The sequence below is a fragment of the Brachycentrus maculatus genome, unplaced genomic scaffold (genome assembly GCF_059751285.1).
Source record: "Brachycentrus maculatus isolate JH-2025_06_01 unplaced genomic scaffold, ASM5975128v1 h1tg000653l, whole genome shotgun sequence".
Lineage (NCBI taxonomy): Eukaryota > Metazoa > Arthropoda > Insecta > Trichoptera > Brachycentridae > Brachycentrus > Brachycentrus maculatus.
In genome coordinates, this window is record NW_028281389.1 from 416,372 (window position 1) to 438,705 (window position 22,334).

The 22,334-nt window shown below is 37.1% G+C and overlaps 2 protein-coding genes and 2 long non-coding RNA genes across 5 annotated transcripts; 2 read left to right on the plus strand and 2 right to left on the minus strand.

Annotated features, from left to right (window-relative positions):
* The first annotated feature begins 69 nt into the window (after positions 1-69).
* LOC148300800 (uncharacterized) lies at positions 70-1,369 on the plus strand. The gene is made up of 3 exons (XR_015838889.1): positions 70-374; positions 504-739; positions 1,062-1,369. It is a non-coding gene; the product is annotated as an uncharacterized LOC148300800 (long non-coding RNA).
* A 6,719-nt stretch (positions 1,370-8,088) lies between these two features.
* Positions 8,089-9,547, minus strand: LOC148300801 (uncharacterized). The gene is made up of 3 exons (XR_015838884.1): positions 9,098-9,547; positions 8,733-8,968; positions 8,089-8,410 (listed from the first exon to the last, which is right to left on the minus strand). It is a non-coding gene; the product is annotated as an uncharacterized LOC148300801 (long non-coding RNA).
* Positions 9,548-9,982: 435 nt separating this feature from the next.
* LOC148300802 (putative RNA-binding protein CG14230) lies at positions 9,983-20,324 on the minus strand. 2 transcript variants are annotated; one of them, XM_088274264.1, is made up of 10 exons: positions 20,263-20,324; positions 19,901-20,141; positions 18,847-18,971; positions 17,521-17,868; positions 16,516-16,680; positions 15,505-15,759; positions 13,603-13,844; positions 12,340-12,623; positions 10,911-11,162; positions 9,983-10,209 (listed from the first exon to the last, which is right to left on the minus strand). In XM_088274264.1, the coding sequence occupies exons 2-10, from the start codon at positions 20,091-20,093 to the stop codon at positions 10,040-10,042; spliced, it is 2,034 nt and encodes a 677-aa protein (XP_088130390.1). In that variant the 5' UTR covers positions 20,094-20,141; positions 20,263-20,324; the 3' UTR covers positions 9,983-10,039. The 2 variants fall into 2 exon arrangements, with proteins under 2 accessions (XP_088130390.1, XP_088130391.1); XM_088274265.1 differs by having other exon boundaries at positions 19,901-20,157.
* A 545-nt stretch (positions 20,325-20,869) lies between these two features.
* On the plus strand, positions 20,870-21,232 carry LOC148300803 (uncharacterized). Its single transcript, XM_088274268.1, has one exon. It carries the CDS (start codon positions 20,870-20,872, stop codon positions 21,230-21,232), a length of 363 nt encoding a protein of 120 aa, XP_088130394.1.
* Positions 21,233-22,334: the final 1,102 nt, after the last annotated feature.

Below are 22,334 nucleotides of genomic sequence, written 5' to 3' on the forward strand. Positions count from 1 at the left end.
ATTTGGAAAGACGAAAGATTTCACTGCCAACCTGGCGATATGACGCGAAATCATTAGTATATAATGTTTGTATATAAGCTTCGTTCGAGTCTGGCCGGGCGGCCGTTATGAATTCATTGCACAAACTAATTTATATAATTCATTGTAAACAATAAATGACAAGCCGGGTGATCTCGTGTTGAAAATAACCATTATATATTGGAAATGTGAGTACTTCATTATTGGTAAGGCGTTTCCTCTCATTCCGCCGTTTGCCAAACAGCTGTCAAACAAATTACGCAAGAAATTTGTCTCGACTGCTGCTCAAATAAGCGCTAATTAGAAGAAATATGTATTCTATAACCTCCGGAATGACCCCATCAACAGCATTGCAGGTAATCAACTGTTTTTGTTGTTGTTTTTCATGCCTGAAAAACTGTGCAATCTTCTTTGTGTGAAATGTCATTTTGACAGTCCGTTGACAGCGAGTCTGTTTTTATTATTGTTTTTATGTTATATTTTAGGTAAAGTACGGACAACCGGCATAGTTACAAGCACATTTATTGTCATATAATGTTATTTATTGCACTATATGCATATAAAATAAGATTCAACAAACACAAAAGATGTCATTCAAAAAATAGCTACAGCACGTGGCGTATAGATTTTGAAATGGTTTTCCAGTTTTACTTATACAGTTACAAATGTCAATTTACTAGTGGGTGCAATGCTTGGCCATGTTTTGTTCACAAAGAAATAGGTATGGATGATAATTAATAAATAATATTGGATATATGATGTAAGAAGACCAGCCCGACGAAGCTTGCAATAGCAAAACCGGACTGGACTCTTTTGCTGACAAATTTCCAGCCCCCATCTGTGCTCCACGAGTAGTTTTATGATGAGGTTGGAACTCTTCATATCAACCCCTCCGAGAAGCCTGCCACTGTATACCTTATAAGACCATCTTAGTGTATACCGGTGTCTGATATCCTCACATCGGAGATCGCTCAGTGGGTCGTAATGCTCGCAATTATTTTTCAAACATAAAAACTAATTCTGTAACTTTGTTACCTTTTCAGACTCTTGCAACTATTGGCAAATGACTTGTCGCGGCAGAAGGGTTCCATTTCCCCCATTGTGTTGGCGCTTTGGACAGTTTCATTTCCTAGCGCTGGATCAGAATATATAAACTACAGAGGACGATTCGGCATTGTTTTATTTGGATGTGTAGCCAGTAATTACTGTTTTAGTGTTTGCAGATATGTATAGGCAGATAGATGATATAACCATGAAACGTGTGTTATTGCACAATTTTCTTGGGAGTTATTCATCGTGACTAATATATGTATACTCTCCCCCCTGAAAATAAACATATTATGCTCTTAAATATGTTTTTATTTTGTTCATTAATGACCGAGATCCTTGAAAAATATCATCCTATCCCGCTCTCTGTGATCTTACAACATTGGCCTTAATTTTTTACAGAAATGCAATCTAAAGTAACTAACTGACCATCACGCCGCTTCCGCAGGGATAGGCAGAGAGAATAGAACACCACACCACGCTACTCTTGTCTTTGTACACATTCTTCTTTACGCATCCCCTCACACATCCTCCTCCCAACCCTTATCCGCACCCCAAAGGTGCATAGGGCACTGCATTATATAGAAGCAGTGTTATCTTGATCGTTAAATACACGAAGGAAAGGTGATCAGCCTTTCGCTTCAGGTACCAGTCCAGGGTCATATTAAATATATATTTGACTGAAAAATCAATAATATTTATTGCGACCCTCTTGGGAATCAAACCCGGGACCTCCAGCATGGTAGCCTAGAGCGCTAACCGCTACAATATGGAGGCGGACCTCATACATACCCGCCGATTATTCGGATTCCTGAATTGACCACTTTCAATTATTTTAAATACTTGATCATGCCAAGTTTTGCCCGGTCATCCTCTGCTCATGTTCCCAACAAGATTCGCCTCATAAATTTCTTTTACAGTCCTTTCTTCGCTGGTTCGTTTAGATCTTTTATAACTAACTAACTAACCATCACGCCGCTTCAGGCAGGGAGAATAGAACGCCACACCACTCTGTCTTTGCAAACATTCTTCGCCTCTTCCACGTTCATGCATCTCCTCATACATACCCGCCGATTACTACGACTCCTAACCTGACCACTTTCAAGTATTTAGCATACCTGATCGTGCCATGTTTTTCTTGGTCTTTCTCGGCATAAATTTGTTTTACCGTTCTTTCCTCACTCATTCGTTCCACGTGTCCAAACCATCTCAACGCACCTTTCTTAATTTTATTGATAATGGTTATCTCCGCTTTGCATTCCTTCCTTATTTCACTATTCGAACATCTATCATACATCGTTTTGTCGCACATTCTTCTGAGAGATTGCATTTCGACTGCACTCAGTCTACTTTCATCCTTCTTTTGCCAACTCCATGTTTTACTTCCATACATTAGAGTTGGAACCAGGACTCCGTTGTGCACTGCCAGTTTAGCTTCCGCTGATAGGCTTTTATTTGCCATAACTGATATTATTAGAGGGTATTTCTTTTTCATCGAGAATTTTAATGACTTCCTTTAATCTGACTCTATCGAATGCTTTAGTAAGACCTACAAAGCAGAGGTAAGCTGTCTTATTGAACTCTATTGCTTTTTTAACTAATTTGTCTAACAACAAATGTGTTGAACTTATTTACGTCCGAGTTCACTCGGTTTCTCAGCGTCACATATTTAGCATATTCTTCTGGTGACGGTGAGCTTCTGTATTTCAGATGGCTTTTCTTCGGCGAGTTCCTTGACTTCATCAGTAAACCATTTTATCAATAATGATTATCTCAGCCTTGCATTCTTTCCTTCTTTCACCATTCGAACATCTATCATACATCTTTTTGCCTCACATACAAATAAAACTAACTAACTAACTAACCATCACGCCGCTTCCCCGCAGGGGTAGGCAGAGAGAATCGAACGCCACACCACTCTGTCTTTGCAAACATTCTTTGCCTCTTCTACATTCATGCATCTCCTCATACATACCCGACGATTATTACGACTCTTGACCCGGCCGCTTTCAAGTATTTGACATACCTGATTGTGCCAAGTTTTCCTCGGTCGTCCTCTGCTTCTTTTTCCAACTACATTCGCTCCATAAATTTGTTTAACCGTTCTTTCTTCACTCATACGCTCCACATGTCCAAACCATCTCAACACACCTTTCTTAATTAATCATGTAATAAATAATATATATAAATAATAAATAATGTATGTAAAAATAAAAATAATAGATCAACCTGGCTGATCGGTGATAATATGCGTGAATAGCCTATAAATAAAAAAAAGACATTCATAATAACAGCAATGGGGGCGCGAGATAGAGACAGGCATGAATATAGAAAGAGGTAGAAAGACATTCGCCGGAGCTAGCGGTTGAGTTCGGCTTCGTCCACAGAACCAAAGATCAATTAACGAACATCTATTTACTTATATTTCTTCTTTTTTATGGCTATTCACCCTTCTAGCCAATGCGAGTTATTTTTTATTTATATATTATTATTTTACACTTTTTACAATTTAAAAAAGATAAATGTTTGAGTTTTTATTATTTACAAAAAAAAAACTTCAATTTCATACTATTTCTGTGAGCCTGAGCGGCTCATTATTAGAAAGTGGTATGAAATTGTGGTAAAGTGGTTCGAACCGAAAAACTTTGATTAAAAAATCCGAGACACTAGCCACGGGACCACAACCCGATACGATTTGAATTATTTGTTTTTTTTTATTATCTTATTATGTTTTTTGTGAAGTTTATCTGTATGTATTTATATATTGAGCCTTCCTACATGTACTATTGTAACCCACAAATGTATAATTTATATTTTTTATTTTTTAAATGTATTTCATGATATCTTTAATGATTCTTCTCCACGCGTGCTTTCAATCGTCTTCTGTCCCCTGCATCAATCACCCTTCTCCAGAATCAGAATGTCAATTTGTCACTGACTCACAAAGCCGGCAATTCGCCGCGCCGCACATAGGGGCAAGATGACTCGAAAACAACAAAAGCGCGATCGTGCGGAACAGCTTTTGAAGATAGTTCTTCAGAACTTTGAACTGCGGCGATTGCATCGTTCACGATGCAATCGCCGCAGAATTGAAAATCTAGGGAACTCCACTCTACTTTCACAACTAGGTCATGCAACGACAATGAATCTGAAAGCTTCTGGATAGCCAGTTGCATCCAAATTATTAGCAGAAATAAAAATTATTACAAACAAGTTTGGGAGGTTAATAAGGTTGAGAGGTTAGTGGAAAACGGAATGCTAATGCTGGAGAGGTCTGAAAGGAAGCCGTCATTAAACGGGCACCCAATGAAATAAGATCTAGGTCTCCAATTAATGCCCTGCAAGTGCAGGCCTCTGACGCCCCCTCGGAATTATTGACTATCATTTTTTTAAATCAGAATATTATATTTTTTAGTCGAAAATTTTAAGATAAATTTACATGTCAAGTATTGTCTTCTCAATCCAATTCCATTTTCCACTAACATCTCAATCTCATCGACCTCCCCTAACAAACAAAATTAATTGAAAATCATTTGTAAATGTGTATGAAATATATAAAATAACTAACTAAACTTCTTCTTTTTCCATGTTCGCTCCCTAGGTGGAGCATATGGCCAACACGAGTCGTCTCCAAGTCACTCTGTCACGCGCCATCTCCTTGGCTTCCTCCCAGGTCAGTCCGGCGTCTCGAAGTTCCGCTGAGTATAGTCGGTGAATGGTCGTCAGCGGCCTTCCGGGGCGCCGGAATCCTCGGGGTTGGAAGAAGAGACATGAGGGGTTGATGCCCTCAGGTGGCATTCTAAGGACATGTCCCAACCATGTCCACCTTCTTCTCTTCAGGACTTCCAGTATGAGGGGCTGTTGAGTTCTTCTCCTCACATCGTCATTCCTGACGAAGTCATACCACTTTATACCCAGTATTCGCCTCAGGCATCTATTTTCAAAACTTGCTAGTTTCTTGCTTTGAGCTTTGGTGAGGTGCCACGACTCACATCCGTACAGCAACACTGTTAGGATGCAGGCGTTAAAGAGACGACACTTGGTTTTTGTCGAATAAAGCAGTGAGTCCCAGACATTGCGCATTTTATTGAATATAGCTCCTGCCATTCCGAGCCGTACATTCAGTTCCTTCTGGACACTACCATCCTCCACCATGAGTGTTCCAAGGTATCTGAAGGTGTCGACTCGAACGAGCGCTCGTCCCTCACAAGTAAGATGTTGATCTCGGTCCGGACAGGCTGAGTTGCACATGACATTGGTCTTTTTGGCGTTCACTCTTAGGCCTAACCGAGCGGAGTTTATTTGGAGGGAGTCAATTATATCTTGCAGGGCTCCGATCGATGTATCTATTAGAACTGCATCGTCCGCATATTCTAAATCGCATAATTTCTGAGCAGGACTCACTGCAATTCCTCGATCCGGTGGAATTGACATTCGTAGGATGAAGTCAAACATGATGATGAAGAGAAATGGGGCTAGTACACAGCCTTGCTTCACCCCAGTAGAGACCTCAAATGGTTCACTGCACACATCATCTATTCTAACGCAGCATTCGCTGTTAAACTACTACGCTGTTAAGCAACTAAACAAACCAACTTAATAATGAAGCTAACCCCAATTACAGGAAAACAAACGATTTCAATTCAAATCGTATCGGGTTGTGGTCCCGTGGCTAGTGTCTCGGATTTTTTAATCAAAGTTTTTCGGTTCGAACCACTTTACCACAATTTCATACCACTTTCTAATAATGAGCCGCTCAGGCTCACAGAAATAGTATGAAATTGAAGTTTTTTTTTGTAAATAATAAAAACTCAAACATTTATCTTTTTTAAATTGTAAAAAGTGTAAAATAATAATATATAAATAAAAAATAACTCGCATTGGCTAGAAGGGTGAATAGCCATAAAAAAGAAGAAATATAAGTAAATAGATGTTCGTTAATTGATCTTTGGTTCTATGGACGAAGCCGAACTCAACCGCTAGCTCCGGCGAATGTCTTTCTACCTCTTTCTATATTCATGCCTGTCTCTATCTCGCGCCCCCATTGCTGTTATTATGAATGTCTTTTTTTTATTTATAGGCTATTCACGCATATTATCACCGATCAGCCAGGTTGATCTATTATTTTTATTTTTACATACATTATTTATTATTTATATATATTATTTATTACATGATTAATTAAGAAAGGTGTGTTGAGATGGTTTGGACATGTGGAGCGTATGAGTGAAGAAAGAACGGTTAAACAAATTTATGGAGCGAATGTAGTTGGAAAAAGAAGCAGAGGACGACCGAGGAAAACTTGGCACAATCAGGTATGTCAAATACTTGAAAGCGGCCGGGTCAAGAGTCGTAATAATCGTCGGGTATGTATGAGGAGATGCATGAATGTAGAAGAGGCAAAGAATGTTTGCAAAGACAGAGTGGTGTGGCGTTCGATTCTCTCTGCCTACCCCTGCGGGGAAGCGGCGTGATGGTTAGTTAGTTAGTTAGTTTTATTTGTATGTGAGGCAAAAAGATGTATGATAGATGTTCGAATGGTGAAAGAAGGAAAGAATGCAAGGCTGAGATAATCATTATTGATAAAATGGTTTACTGATGAAGTCAAGGAACTCGCCGAAGAAAAGCCATCTGAAATACAGAAGCTCACCGTCACCAGAAGAATATGCTAAATATGTGACGCTGAGAAACCGAGTGAACTCGGACGTAAATAAGTTCAACACATTTGTTGTTAGACAAATTAGTTAAAAAAGCAATAGAGTTCAATAAGACAGCTTACCTCTGCTTTGTAGGTCTTACTAAAGCATTCGATAGAGTCAGATTAAAGGAAGTCATTAAAATTCTCGATGAAAAAGAAATACCCTCTAATAATATCAGTTATGGCAAATAAAAGCCTATCAGCGGAAGCTAAACTGGCAGTGCACAACGGAGTCCTGGTTCCAACTCTAATGTATGGAAGTAAAACATGGAGTTGGCAAAAGAAGGATGAAAGTAGACTGAGTGCAGTCGAAATGCAATCTCTCAGAAGAATGTGCGACAAAACGATGTATGATAGATGTTCGAATAGTGAAATAAGGAAGGAATGCAAAGCGGAGATAACCATTATCAATAAAATTAAGAAAGGTGCGTTGAGATGGTTTGGACACGTGGAACGAATGAGTGAGGAAAGAACGGTAAAACAAATTTATGCCGAGAAAGACCAAGAAAAACATGGCACGATCAGGTATGCTAAATACTTGAAAGTGGTCAGGTTAGGAGTCGTAGTAATCGGCGGGTATGTATGAGGAGATGCATGAACGTGGAAGAGGCGAAGAATGTTTGCAAAGACAGAGTGGTGTGGCGTTCTATTCTCCCTGCCTGAAGCGGCGTGATGGTTAGTTAGTTAGTTATAAAAGATCTAAACGAACCAGCGAAGAAAGGACTGTAAAAGAAATTTATGAGGCGAATCTTGTTGGGAACATGAGCAGAGGATGACCGGGCAAAACTTGGCATGATCAAGTATTTAAAATAATTGAAAGTGGTCAATTCAGGAATCCGAATAATCGGCGGGTATGTATGAGGTCCGCCTCCATATTGTAGCGGTTAGCGCTCTAGGCTACCATGCTGGAGGTCCCGGGTTTGATTCCCAAGAGGGTCGCAATAAATATTATTGATTTTTCAGTCAAATATATATTTAATATGACCCTGGACTGGTACCTGAAGCGAAAGGCTGATCACCTTTCCTTCGTGTATTTAACGATCAAGATAACACTGCTTCTATATAATGCAGTGCCCTATGCACCTTTGGGGTGCGGATAAGGGTTGGGAGGAGGATGTGTGAGGAGATGCGTAAAGAAGAATGTGTACAAAGACAAGAGTAGCGTGGTGTGGTGTTCTATTCTCTCTGCCTATCCCTGCGGAAGCGGCGTGATGGTCAGTTAGTTACTTTAGATTGCATTTCTGTAAAAAATTAAGGCCAATGTTGTAAGATCACAGAGAGCGGGATAGGATGATATTTTTCAAGGATCTCGGTCATTAATGAACAAAATAAAAACATATTTAAGAGCATAATATGTTTATTTTCAGGGGGGAGAGTATACATATATTAGTCACGATGAATAACTCCCAAGAAAATTGTGCAATAACACACGTTTCATGGTTATATCATCTATCTGCCTATACATATCTGCAAACACTAAAACAGTAATTACTGGCTACACATCCAAATAAAACAATGCCGAATCGTCCTCTGTAGTTTATATATTCTGATCCAGCGCTAGGAAATGAAACTGTCCAAAGCGCCAACACAATGGGGGAAATGGAACCCTTCTGCCGCGACAAGTCATTTGCCAATAGTTGCAAGAGTCTGAAAAGGTAACAAAGTTACAGAATTAGTTTTTATGTTTGAAAAATAATTGCGAGCATTACGACCCACTGAGCGATCTCCGATGTGAGGATATCAGACACCGGTATACACTAAGATGGTCTTATAAGGTATACAGTGGCAGGCTTCTCGGAGGGGTTGATATGAAGAGTTCCAACCTCATCATAAAACTACTCGTGGAGCACAGATGGGGGCTGGAAATTTGTCAGCAAAAGAGTCCAGTCCGGTTTTGCTATTGCAAGCTTCGTCGGGCTGGTCTTCTTACATCATATATCCAATATTATTTATTAATTATCATCCATACCTATTTCTTTGTGAACAAAACATGGCCAAGCATTGCACCCACTAGTAAATTGACATTTGTAACTGTATAAGTAAAACTGGAAAACCATTTCAAAATCTATACGCCACGTGCTGTAGCTATTTTTTGAATGACATCTTTTGTGTTTGTTGAATCTTATTTTATATGCATATAGTGCAATAAATAACATTATATGACAATAAATGTGCTTGTAACTATGCCGGTTGTCCGTACTTTACCTAAAATATAACATAAAAACAATAATAAAAACAGACTCGCTGTCAACGGACTGTCAAAATGACATTTCACACAAAGAAGATTGCACAGTTTTTCAGGCATGAAAAACAACAACAAAAACAGTTGATTACCTGCAATGCTGTTGATGGGGTCATTCCGGAGGTTATAGAATACATATTTCTTCTAATTAGCGCTTATTTGAGCAGCAGTCGAGACAAATTTCTTGCGTAATTTGTTTGACAGCTGTTTGGCAAACGGCGGAATGAGAGGAAACGCCTTACCAATAATGAAGTACTCACATTTCCAATATATAATGGTTATTTTCAACACGAGATCACCCGGCTTGTCATTTATTGTTTACAATGAATTATATAAATTAGTTTGTGCAATGAATTCATAACGGCCGCCCGGCCAGACTCGAACGAAGCTTATATACAAACATTATATACTAATGATTTCGCGTCATATCGCCAGGTTGGCAGTGAAATCTTTCGTCTTTCCAAATTTCGTACTTGAACGTTACAAAACCAGAGAAAATGTAACAAAATCTACTATTTTCCTCGTCGTGAGTGACCAGCATTACATTTACTGAAATTCATTCTTATTTTCATCGGAAAATTTTCTTTGTAAAAATACATGTTTATATTTCTACACCCACCAGTGTTTGAGCATTCCTATTAGTATGGTTTTTTTTTAATTATTTACAAAACTGGACTAAAATTCGCTTCAATTCAGGGATATAAATGGGCAAAACTTCGTTTGCTTTCTGCTCCACATACTGTTTTAATCGTAGATACGAGTGAAAAAATGTGAACTTACATTTGAACTTCATAATACTAATGAAAAGAAAGTCGAATGACATTCGACATGGGACCTACGAGGAAAAAATCTATGTGAATGAGATTCGAAATTGGACCGTTAGACCGAAATTGGATTCAAATCGGGTTAAGGTGCTTAGCTGTAGTTAAATTAAAAGGAAAAAAAATAGTGAAAGGTAGGTAAATTAAAGAAATATATAGGTTTACAACACTTTTTATATCATATTTAATCCATAAAAATAACAGTAACTGGTTTCATCTCCTCTTAAATTTGGTTGTTTTGGCAGGATGTCTTTGCAGTACTTTTTTGAAGAAGGATCGCTCATTTCTCATCTGATTTTTAATTCTGCGCTTCACCAAATTGTTAAGTTCCTCTCTTGACTTCTCAGAGCGAGGTTTGGAATTCAAAAAGAAGTCCAGTCCTTCTGAAAAGTGGAATAATAATAGATATTAAAAATAATTAGGGATTTTTCAAATAACACATCCTAAATTCTCTCAAAATTTGACCTTGTATCAAAATTCTATACAAAAAAAAGATATTACAATAATCGCCGTCCTCTGTATCCTATCCTCAACACACTAAAATCAAACAGCAAAGAAATGCCATTTATTACTCAGTAAAAAAAAGCAGCAGAAAGGAGAAAAATTTACATTTTCAAAATGTAGTATCAGAGGCGCATGCTCCGAATTCCATGGACAGCTAGACACCCATGAGTCCATTCGCCAGGAATTAAACCTTGAATGGCTTGACTCAGGCCAATGTCTGTACCCGACGGATTCTCCAGTTCTTAGGACACGTTACGCGTGGCAACGAGGATAGCCTGGAAAGACTGGTTGTGATCGGTAGCCTGGAGGGGAAGAGAGGGAAAGGAAGATCCCCACACGATGGACCGATCTAATAAAGGCAGCAGCAGGCACCTCGGTGGTTGGAGCGCTACAATCAGCGCAGGCACCAATAACTGGAGAAGAGTAATTGCATCCATTCGACTAGTCACAGTTCCACTCAGTAATGAGGAATAAGACGGAGAAGAAAATGTAATTAGTGAAAAAAATTGCAATCCACAGGAATGGAAATGTTAAACTTCTTACCCGGAACACGCTTGTCATTTTACATACTTTTATTTACCTTGGAATCTAGGGTCCGTATTGCTAAAGAAGAAATTCTCGGTAACAAAGAGAGGTTTCGATTGTGCCGTTCCATATGGTGACTCCTCTTCTTTAACCTGTTGTTCTGGTAGCTTCTTACCACCTTCTTCATCATCAGATTCACTGTCATACTTAAAGGGATTTGCTCCGTTCAACGGGTTGGGGAATCTGTCATTTGATTTCTTGATGGCCTGCGTAGAGTATTCAGTTTCGGCCTTCGATGATTCATTTTCTAAAACAAATGAAAAACATGTTGTCCAATAATGAGACCTAAAATATATGACTCGCTTTGAAGTCTTTTAGTGTGTCAAACAACACTTTTACAATGGGACTGAGGAATGTGTCAAAGATTTTTTATCTTTTTAATGAGCCCTACTCTACATCTACTCTACTCCATCAATATGTACTTGAAACTTTAACGTCAAATATTATATAATCTGTGGATACGCAGAGGCATGCCTTCCATATAGACAGAAAAGTAGTGCCTATCCTAACTAAGTTGTACCAGCTTAGCTTATTACCTACTGCCTACCCTAATTAATTCTCTGTACACGCCACACGCGCATTATATATTATTACATATAAATAATATATTTTGCAACATTATGAATGGGTGTTTTATTTGACTACTTTCAATTCCCGATGACAAGCATTTCATTTATTTAATGAACAATTTATATTATGAGATACAGATATATAAAAATAATGATACAGTAACCCTTGGTTCATTAAAATTTTTACATGATGTTTCATTTAAATATTGGCAATCTGGCATTAGAAATCCCTGGAATATTGTATTATGAGATTCTAGAACTAGATTTAGGTTCTAGATTTTATCAACTTATAAAATTTTCTAAAGTACTTAACAATAAAATAAGTTACATTGCCATAGAATAATATCAAAGTCATTAAATTGTAGCCGTCTGGCCACGCCATTTGGTGTTGTCAGGTTGACAACACTGAATTATACTGCTACTGTCAGGTTGACAACACTGAGCGGATTCAACAAAAGCACCCAACCGGAGCGCGGGGGCGAGAATCGCCTGCCATCGCTTGATTGTTAAAGAACGTATATTTTAGCTTCATATTTCATTCAAAGTTCAAAAACCAATTAGATAAATTATAATAAGTTAATATCAAATCGTAATCAAAGTGTAAGAATTTATTCAATAAACAAACTGTAAGTAAGCATTTCTTTTGAATATCCTGCTCCGGCATTCCGTCAATCACACACACACTTGCTCACCGAAAAATGTTCAGAAGACAAAAATTAATTGATATGACATTCTTCAAAATCACGGAGAAATGCCGAAGAGCAGTTTGCTGAGCCCCTTGTCGCTGTGGATGGCCAACTGCAGATGAAGGGGAATGATACATGGAATAATATTTAAAAAAATCGTAATATTTACCTTCCGGATCCCGATTCCCAAACAAACTCAATAAACTGAACGGCTTCTGCTCTTCCATGCTCTGTTTCAGCGACTCCGTCACCTTGTAGTATCGTTCCTGAGACACTTCCGGCGCGGCGTTCTCTTCGGCCTTCTCCTCCGCCACACTCTGCGCCAGCAGCCTCTCCTTCTTCCTCTCCTTCTTGGACTTCTTGGTCGGCCCGTCGGTGCTCACAGGCTTGCTCATGAACTTCTCATGATCGGGGCGGGTCGGGTCGTATCGCAACATCGTTTTAACTGGCAACCTTCGGGAAAGAACGAGAAACTAAAATTAATTTATTAAATTTAAAAATCAATCGCTGATTTTTAGAGTCTACTAAAATGTATTTTATTGCTATAAACACATAAAAATAAAATTTGTGAAAATCGTTTCAAAGACATTAGTTTGAAAATGCCATAATAAGGTGGAATAATTGTATCAAGTTTTATTTTTATGTGTTTTTATCAATAAAATACTATGAGCTATGACACAGAGGGAGGTCACAATAGACCTAATAATGTCGCAGTGACATAAGGGATGTAAGATCCCTTGACCTCACAATAATTTTTTTTTAAATGTCTATTTTTTCTAACCCTAATCCGCACCCAATGGTGCATAGGGCACTGCATCATATAAACGCAGTGTTTTCTTGATCCTTAACACATGAAGGAAAAGTGATCAGCCCTCCGCTTCAGGTGCCAGTCCAGGGTGGAAATATTGAATATTAGAAAATCACTTATATTTATTTGACCCCCCCTGGGAATCGAACCCGGGACCTCCAGAACGGTAGCGGAGCGTTCTGACCATTACACTACGGATGCAGACAGAAAAATATATTACATATTTATCTTGACATACGGCACGGAAACAAGAGCCGACACCGCGAGAACAAAAAGCCTTCTTAGGACATCCGAAATGAAGACTTTACGACCCATTGCAGGCCTAACACTTCGCGACAGAGCAAGAAACTCTGAAATAAGAAAAATCTACAATGTTGAAGATGTTGAGCCGTGGGGAAGAAAAAGAAGAGGTTTCTGGAGAAATCATGTGGGAAGAGCGAGTTCGGATCGAGTGGTGAGGATAGCAGCGGACAGCAGCGTCAGAGGTAGCAGACCCCCAGGAAGACCACCTAAACAATGGATGGATAGATAGCTGGTTTTCCACCTCCCAGGAGAGGACCGGAGAATGACAGGACTTAGTCCTAAAAAAAGAAGAAGATATATATATATAAATATTTCGCTTACGGTTTTTTGTTGGGTTCGCTGTCCTTTGCGACGGGAAATCTGCTGGAAGTCCTGACGGTCGTCCCGAGGATGCCCTGCAATATCTCCATCTGCCGCAGCCTCTCGTCGTCCTCCATGCTGTCCACCATGTCCCCGCCGGCCTCCGCCCCCCCCGCCGCTCCGCTGTCGCCAGGGTCATCCATGAACCGCTCGTCCATCGCGAACCTCTTGTCCGATTGGAACCGAGACTGTAGCTGCATGAGCTGAAAAATATTGGGGTTAATTTACTTTCCTCAATTTAATGCGATAATTAATGATTCCATTCCATTTTGTCCGCCTCCGTGGTGTAATGGTCAGCGTGTTTAGCTACCATGCTGGAGGTCCCGGTTTCGATTCCCAGGGGGGGGTGAAAATAAATATTAGTGATTTAACACTGTAATATTTATTTAATATTACCCTGGACTGGTTCCTGAAGCGCAAGAGTGATCACCTTGCCTTCATGTAAGTAAAGATCAAGATAACACTGCGTCAATTTGATGCAGTGCCTTATGTACCATTAGGTGCGGATAAGGGTTATAAGTAAGTAATAAGTAATTAATTATTATTTTAGGCGTGCGGTGGTTTGACTTTGTGAGGAGTGAAGAGATAAGGCGTAGGACGCAGCAAATCTTGGTCACAACTGTCGTCAGGAAAAGGCGATTCAGTTGGCATGGCCATGTACTGCGCAGGCCTCCCGAGAGCCGCCATCAAGCTTGCCTCTTTTACAAGTCATCAGGTTCGCGCTGCCCAGGACGACCACTGCTGACAATTCGTCGGCAGTTCTCGTCAGAACTTCGGGACGCGGATCTGACTTGGGAGAATGCAAAGGAGCTGGCAGCCGACAGAAAAGCCTGGAGACAGTTTGTGGACTCCATATGCTCCACCTAGGGAGCGGATATGGTTTTAATAATAATGATCCTCAACCTTTTCAAAGTTGTAAACTGATTCTAAAAATGTTGAGGATGAACGTTGACCGATTATGGTACGCCCAAAACACGCCAACATGGCGCCAAAATTCAAACAATAGCAACACGCTATAAATAGTGACCTAACGTATCAATCCGCTACAATATCCCTACGGTGGTGACTTTAAAGAAAACAAAAACAATTCTTACATATAAAACTTATTTGAAAAACATTAAATAGCTTCTTCTACTTTTATACACAAGTGTGAAAAGCTATTTGGTTGTGTTATCATCATAAAAAATGTTATTCCACTAAGAAATGTCAGTTGAAAATTTAAATTCTAAAATACAAACAAAACAATGTTTTTTTTTGTTTGTATATTAAAAGCATTGTTAAGTTTCTGGAGAACTTTCTAAATAGCTTAACACAGGCAGGAATCCAACTCCCCACCCAAGTATCCACCCTTCTTTTTGAACCTTATTCTAGAATTTCGGGCATAATTTCTAAAATGATAAAGCTAAACACATTCAAACAATGAAATTTTGTTTTAGTTGTTATTATTATTACTTTCTATTATTGTTTTGTTTGTAAATATTTATTCAATACTACCCTGGACTGGTATCTGAAGCGGAGGGCTGATCACCTTTCCTTCATGTTAATGATCAAGATAACACTGCGTTTATATGATACAGTGCCCTATGCACCATTGGGGTGTGGATAAGGGTTTGAATGAAAATGAAAAATAAAAATAATACTTGATACTGGCAGAAACATGAGTGACTGCTAGTATCAAGTATTATTTTTAAACTGGGTGACTGCCAAATAAATAATTAAATTTGAAAAATTAAAAAAAACTTTCTGGTATGGTATGTAATATGTATAAAACTCTTCTTGTCATTCATCGTTCGCTTTGTGGTATATGTTTTACGGGTCTCTGCATTTTTGATCTTGTGGTTCTATAAATGTTGCACTAAATACCTTTTGACCAGATTCTCCCTGGAACTGTTCTTTGATATCAAAGTTGATATTGTCCTCTTCATCCCCGGATTCATTCTCGTCAAAAAGCGACTTCTTCGACTTCTTGGCAACACTCGAGTGGCCATTCGTCACGCGCGGTTCCTCTTCATGATGGCGACGCTTATTCTTCGCATTTGAAGTGGTTTCTTTGACCGGTTCTTTATTAGGGATGGCATCACCGTCATCGTCAAAAATTATCTTATTTGCTTTTTTATCCTAAAATAAATCGATTAAGTTATTTTAATAATTGTCTCTGGAATGGTGATATGACCTTTTTTTAAACTTGCATTGCTAGATAGTGTCTGAAGTCAAGCCCAAACCGGGCAGCCAAAAATGGGGAAAAAAATGTTTTTTCCCATAAATATAACTAAACTTTTATTGCAAAATTTGACCAATTAGATCAATTCATTGCCCATCCGAATTCATGCAGATATACATTACACATAAAATCATGGATAATTCACATGGACATATCGATATTATAAGGGGAAAGCATTCGCAATAATGGTTTCAGGCAAAAACAGAGAGAACTCATGTAAGTGAATGGTTACAAGACCTTATAACCTTGTCATTATAACATGAATTCAGTCACAATCAAACTGCAAAAAAGTTGCCAGTAATAAAGACAAATAGTTCTTAATTAATTATGATTAAGAACTTTGGGAAAGTAAGTTACTGAAACTATTCAGTCATTGCTAATTATTTAAATTTCCCGTATGACTAGGTAAGTTCGCTTGTGTGATGTAAAAAATATGAACTTTGTCATAATAACATGAATTCAGTCACAATCAAACTGCAAAAAAGTTGCCAGTCATAAAGACAAATAGTACTTAATTAATTATGATTAAGAACTTAGGGAAAGTAAGGTACCTAAACTATTCAGTCATTGCTAATTATTCAAATTTCCCCTATAACAAGGTTAGTTCGCTCATGTGATGTAAAAAATATGAATATTTCATAACAAATACTTACTACACTGGACAGTGCAATTTTGATGAGTGATTTCTTTTCATTGTATGCAGTTCTCATGTTTTGCATTGACTTCAATCTCTTCTCATCAGCAGCAGTCAATGTTTTGACAACCTGTTTGGCAGTTTCTGCCGCAGGCAATTTCACAACGGATTCAATTTTGATTTTCTAAAATAAATAAACACTAAATTGAAGAAACATTACTATTCATTGGTAAAAAGTAGAGAAAGTATCGACTGTGTAAAAAAAAAGAAATAGTAGAGATTATTTTAGGCACTCGATGAGGGGAGAGAAATATGACATGACATATACCATATTTTATCACAAGGAAAAGCAGAAGGTTAATGGCAGGACCCAACACAATGCGTAAAGAAAAATAAATGAAATTTGAAATAAACAAAGTGTTGATTAAAATAAACAAAATATAATTTATATTTGAAGCACTTACTTTGTGATTTTCCATTTTATAATGATTTTATAATGATTTTATAGTGATTTATAGTGATTTTAAAACAAAGTTACATTTAATTATATAATTAACAAAATGTTGTTAGTATAAATGTAATCATTTTAATTAATGTTTTACTTAGTAAATACCACTATTTTTTTAAATCCACTGTGACACGTGTCCCGTGCGCGCATTCTATTCAAACACCGTTCAAACAAATGATGCGGAATGCATCTAAACACGTGTCACAGTAGATTTTAAAAAATAGTGGTATTCACTAAGTAAAACATTAATTTAAAATGGATACATTTTACCACAAAGTGACTGCCGAATCAATTAATGAAATAATAATCATTTGTCTACTGGTTTCGGCGTTGACCTCTATGAGATTGTAAGCCCTGTAATGCCCAGATTTACATATTCTTCTTTTTCTATGTTTAGATATAATTAAAATCTTGATATAAATAACTCCCAAGCGGAGACCAACCCAGAATTTGTAAACAAAAATTTGGACAAACTTAAAATATTTTTAAAATAAAAAAAAATTAAAAATCACTTACTCTTTTGATGGGTTGTGCTTGCTGTATAACTTTATTGCGTTTCAATTTAACTTTTTCTGTTGGAGTTTCTACATGTACATCAGATTCCTTTTCAAACGATTTCATCATAATAGGTTCATTGTGTTGTTGCTCATTATATTCCGGTTCCTCGTATTCAGATTCCTTGTACATTCTTTCCTTGTATTCCCTTCCTTTGGCTTTACGATGGTCAACATAAGGATCATCACCATTTGTGTTATTTCCATTGACTGGTTCCGGTTTGGGAAAAATTTTGAAACTGGGTTTGAAAGGAATATCGACAGAAATCTCCTGTTTTTTGCCATTTTGTAAATGGCTGGGAGGTAGGCCCTGAAATAGAAAATATCATTATGAAATTGGATAAAAAATGTTTAGAAAACCGGGGTAGGTAGATGAAGAAGCCAAACAATAAGACACTATTTTTCAGATAACCTTTCAATGACAGATGTGATTCTTTTTACAATTATAAGTAGCTATAACGGTAGAAATATTCTTAACTGAAAATTAGATGAATTCAATTAATTACGGTAAGGAAAATTCAAAAGTTAAATTTGAATAAATATTTTTTTAACTTTATATATATATTTTAATTTTTTTCAAAACATATTACATTCATAAGTCATATATATAATATTCCCGACGAGTAATTTCTATTTCTCATTTTGGGACATGGAATGAAGGTTAACAATACTGGAACACAAATAATAAAGTTACAAAAAAGATTTTTTTTAATAACCAAAACTAATACACGGTGTGTGGAAGAGTTCTTTGCGGTGGTATGGACATGTGGAGCGAATGGATAACGAGAGAATGACTGAAAATATATGTGGCCAATGTGAGAGGGAAAACAGAATGAGAACGACCGAAAAAGACTTGGCACGATCAGATCAATCAGAACCTAAAATCTGACGGTGTCAAAAGTCTGCGTAATCAGAGGGCACGTATGACTAGATGTATGGATGTGAAGGAGGCGAGGAATGTATGTCAGGACAGAAGAATGTGGCGTTCCATCCTCTCTGCCTACCCCTGCAGAGAAACGGCGTGATGGTAGTAGTAGTAGTAGTAGTAGTAATACATGGTTATAATAGTAACTTAGTTTGCAATCACGGGAATCAAACCTGCGATGCCAATTTCGCAGTCAAGCATCTTCCCAACTACTCCTTGGTACCGTGGCATTGACATAGACATAGACATTTCTCCATAAAGTAAATTGAGGGCTAACAAAACTGGATTTTAGAGATAAAGTGATATTGATTTGAAAGATTGAAACTGGACTTGTTAGAGTAGGCAGCAAAATTTACTACTAACCTGGTTCTGTTTTCTCTTTTCCTCTTCTTCCCTCTCTCTTTTCAGTTTCTCCATAAAGCTTTCCCTAGCGACAGAAACATTCAAGAAACATCCTTTCCATTTTTGTTCTTTGAACTCATTAACACCTGTAAAAAGAAATTGAAATCAATAAAAAACATTTAGATCACATTCACCCAGTACGAAAACAACCGCTGCCATTAAAAAATCAGTAGAATTACAAACTGTTTATTTATTTATTTAAAATCATAAAAATAATAAATAGTATGAAAGCATAGTGAATGCCGTTGCGAAACGCGCTGCCTCAGACGAATGTTTGAAAAATCATTGAATGATAGAATTAATAATGAAGATATTAGAAAGGAATGTAAGGCTGTTATAGGGATAATTGAAAAGATTAAGTAGAGTTTTTTAAGGCAGTGTTGCCATATATACAGATTTATCTGTATTAATACAGATTTTAGGCAGCCGTTACAGATGACAGATTTTACTCTTAGGTAGTACTTTTAGTTTTATACAGATTTTTGAAATTGGACATAGCATATGATAAAACAGAAGAATGAAAATATGTATAGATTGGAGCATGATTAACATTTGATAATAAGTAGGTGAGAATCTGTTTTATATTGGGGTGCGTTATTTATTATTGGGTAGGGTACTATTTTGTCTTGTCATGGAACACTACGCAATTACGTAAGTTTTTCAATAAACTATCATAATTTATTGGTTCTAAAATTATTTTTTTACAGATTTTGGGTTATTGATTCTATACAGATTTTTAGACTGTTTGATTCAGATTTTTTGGTTTGGCATATGGCAACACTGCTATAAGGTGGTATGGACATGTTGAGCGAATGGATAATGAGAGAATTCTATTAGATGTATACAAAATCAACAAACAGGAGTCAGAATAATCGGTGGGTATATATGAGGAGATGCAGGAATGTAGAAGAGACGAAGATTGTTTGCAAAGGCAGATTAGTGAAGCGTTCTATCCTCTCTGCCTGTATTCTCGTGAAGGTTAGTTAGTTAATTAATAATTAAATTAAAATCTTACATTTGTTGATACTCAAAACGTCCGACTCCAGCGTTACGAAGGCAAATAGGCTATTTTCTTCGCCAGCGGCCACCTTTTTCTGTTTCAACTCTACATTTTTCACAGACCCGTAGAATGAGAACTCCTCAGTCAAGTCTTTTTCGCTGATGCCGAATGGCAAGTTCCCAACAAAGAGTCTCGTTGGTTCAGGCATCTCGATGATAATAACAAATCAACTTCTCATCACTGTTCACAATATAACCTAAAATAAAATAAAACTATTTTAATAAAGAAACTGCAAATGCACTGAATTGAAAGAAATTACTGTATAAACGCCAAAGTAATATGTATGTTTTATAATTATTAAGATTCAAAATAATTACTTTATTTTAAAAATCATCAAAACACTATTCACGTGCACACAAACTAAATTTGACGTGAAATTGACAATTGATTTTTTTTAAATATATTTGTGGCAAATAATTTCAAATAAAGTGGCCATAAGTAGTTGAAAAGAAAGTAGGTACCATTGTAGTCAGTATGTGGCAACATAGATTAAAATTTTATAACCTAAAAGTCTGACAACTGTTTGACATTTGACATTTCGCTCCTTGTTATCTCGCAATATAAATATTATATTAAAAATAAATAACTAAAATGTTGCTGAATCAATTTCTTTGTGGCTGCAGGCGAAATTTGATCAATCTGAGGACGCCGGTGAAAATAGAACTGATATTGAACCACACCAGAAACAAGCCGGTTAACGCATTTACCGCATTACGAAACATTAAAAAATATTCTACGAAAAATATTATGGAATACCAGAAGAAAGAATTGCGTTTGCTTACCCTGGATAAAATACCGACCAATTACAAACTGGTTTACAATTCGCCCATGAGTAGATATGTCCTGTTTGCTGTTGGCACAGTTGTTTTATCCGTGGGAATTGCCGGATTTGCGGCGTGCACTTATTTATTTACAGACATCAAGATGGATGAAGAGATAAAGGTGTCTGAATTTGTCTACGTGTCCGAATTTAAGGAGGTTTCGTACCTCGTCGGGCTGATTAGCCTTATTGGCCTGGCGCTATTTTTGGCGGCCAAACGGTACGTGTTCAGGGTGTATAAAGGCCCGGAGGACTTCATCGCAGTTTATTCCGGTGCTATACCCGGTACCTACAAGAACTACGCATTCAAGCCGGGGACTGTGGCTGTCATCGAGTCGAAATTGGAAATTCTCCCGTGGGCAGGCTGTCTCTACAGAGTCAATGGGAAAAAATCTATAATGCTCGAGAATTGTTTTAGAACGAGTAACGACCTGTACGTCATGATGTACGGAGAGAGAAAAGCATAATTACCACATCACTATCACATAGGTTAGGCTCATACTGGTAGTCGTTTCTCTTTTTTTTTTTTTTTTTTTTTTTTTTTTTTTTTTTTTTTTTTTTTATTTACACACTTTCTGCGGGAAGGGTAATTTTACCGTTTCACTCGACTGGTGGTGTTGGGCGGGAAGGGTAATTTTACCTTTTCACTCGAATCATCGTAAATTGCGTGTAGGTTATTTTTACGCATGACTTCTGCGGCATCTTTTGATCTCATATCGATGTATACAGTATGGTTAAATGTTATCACTTCTTTTCAGAGATGTTTATCTCTATTATGAGCGCGAATCCGCCAGCAGATAGTGTGTTTTAACATAAATTGTATGCATTTATGTAAATCACAATTATAAACATATTTAATACATTTTTTTTGCACAGATCCACCAAGCCACTTTGTGTATCTTGTCGGTGGAGTTCTTTTTGAATACATTTTTCATTGTTTTTAACGATTTTTACCACGATTTTATACACGAAAAAGAGAGAAAAATTAAGAATATAAACATTTTACAATTTTCATAAAATTAACTCTTGATCATTCACCCATTCCTTTATTTTATTTTGCCCTCTAACCTCCGTCGGCAACAAATTAAAAATGTTCGGAACGATATATTGCAGTGTTCTCCCATATTTATTGTTAATTCTTGGGACTATCAAACCTTCGTTGTGTGTAAATCGTAGTTGTGTACTAAAAGATTTCGATATTTTTGTCTAGTTTCAGGGGTTTTTTTTTTCTTTTTTTTTCAGGGGTTAATTTCCTAAAAACGGTCTCAAATAGTTAGTGTCAATCATCAGTATGTCTATAAACATAAGGAACTCAATTTACTTTAAATCTCAATTTAGGTCAGATTAAATTTGACATCATTGTTTTTTTTTCTTCTTGAAACACTGTTTTTGTATTGAAAATTTTTTTTTTTTTCTAAATAAAAATATAGTTTTGAAAAGAAAAGATTTATTAAAAGGTAAAAAAAAATTGTTTAAAAAATTCCATTTTAATTCTAAAAAATAAAAATAATCCAATATTTATTCTAAAAAAAAAATGGGCATAAAGTTACGACCGGCTCTCAGTGCAGC

Bases quoted from the DNA above. Each gene is read 5' to 3' on its own strand.
- LOC148300803 (XM_088274268.1), top strand. From the start codon at position 20,870: ATGGATGAAGAGATAAAGGTGTCTGAATTTGTCTACGTGTCCGAATTT.
- LOC148300802 (XM_088274264.1), bottom strand. From the start codon at position 20,093: ATGCCTGAACCAACGAGACTCTTTGTTGGGAACTTGCCATTCGGCATC. The intron at 17,869-18,846 runs GTTAGTAGTAAA...TTTCTATTTCAG, and splicing joins AAAAGAGAAAACAGAACCAG to GGCCTACCTCCCAGCCATTT. The intron at 13,845-15,504 runs GTATTTAGTGCA...AATATTTTTCAG, and splicing joins AGGGAGAATCTGGTCAAAAG to CTCATGCAGCTACAGTCTCG.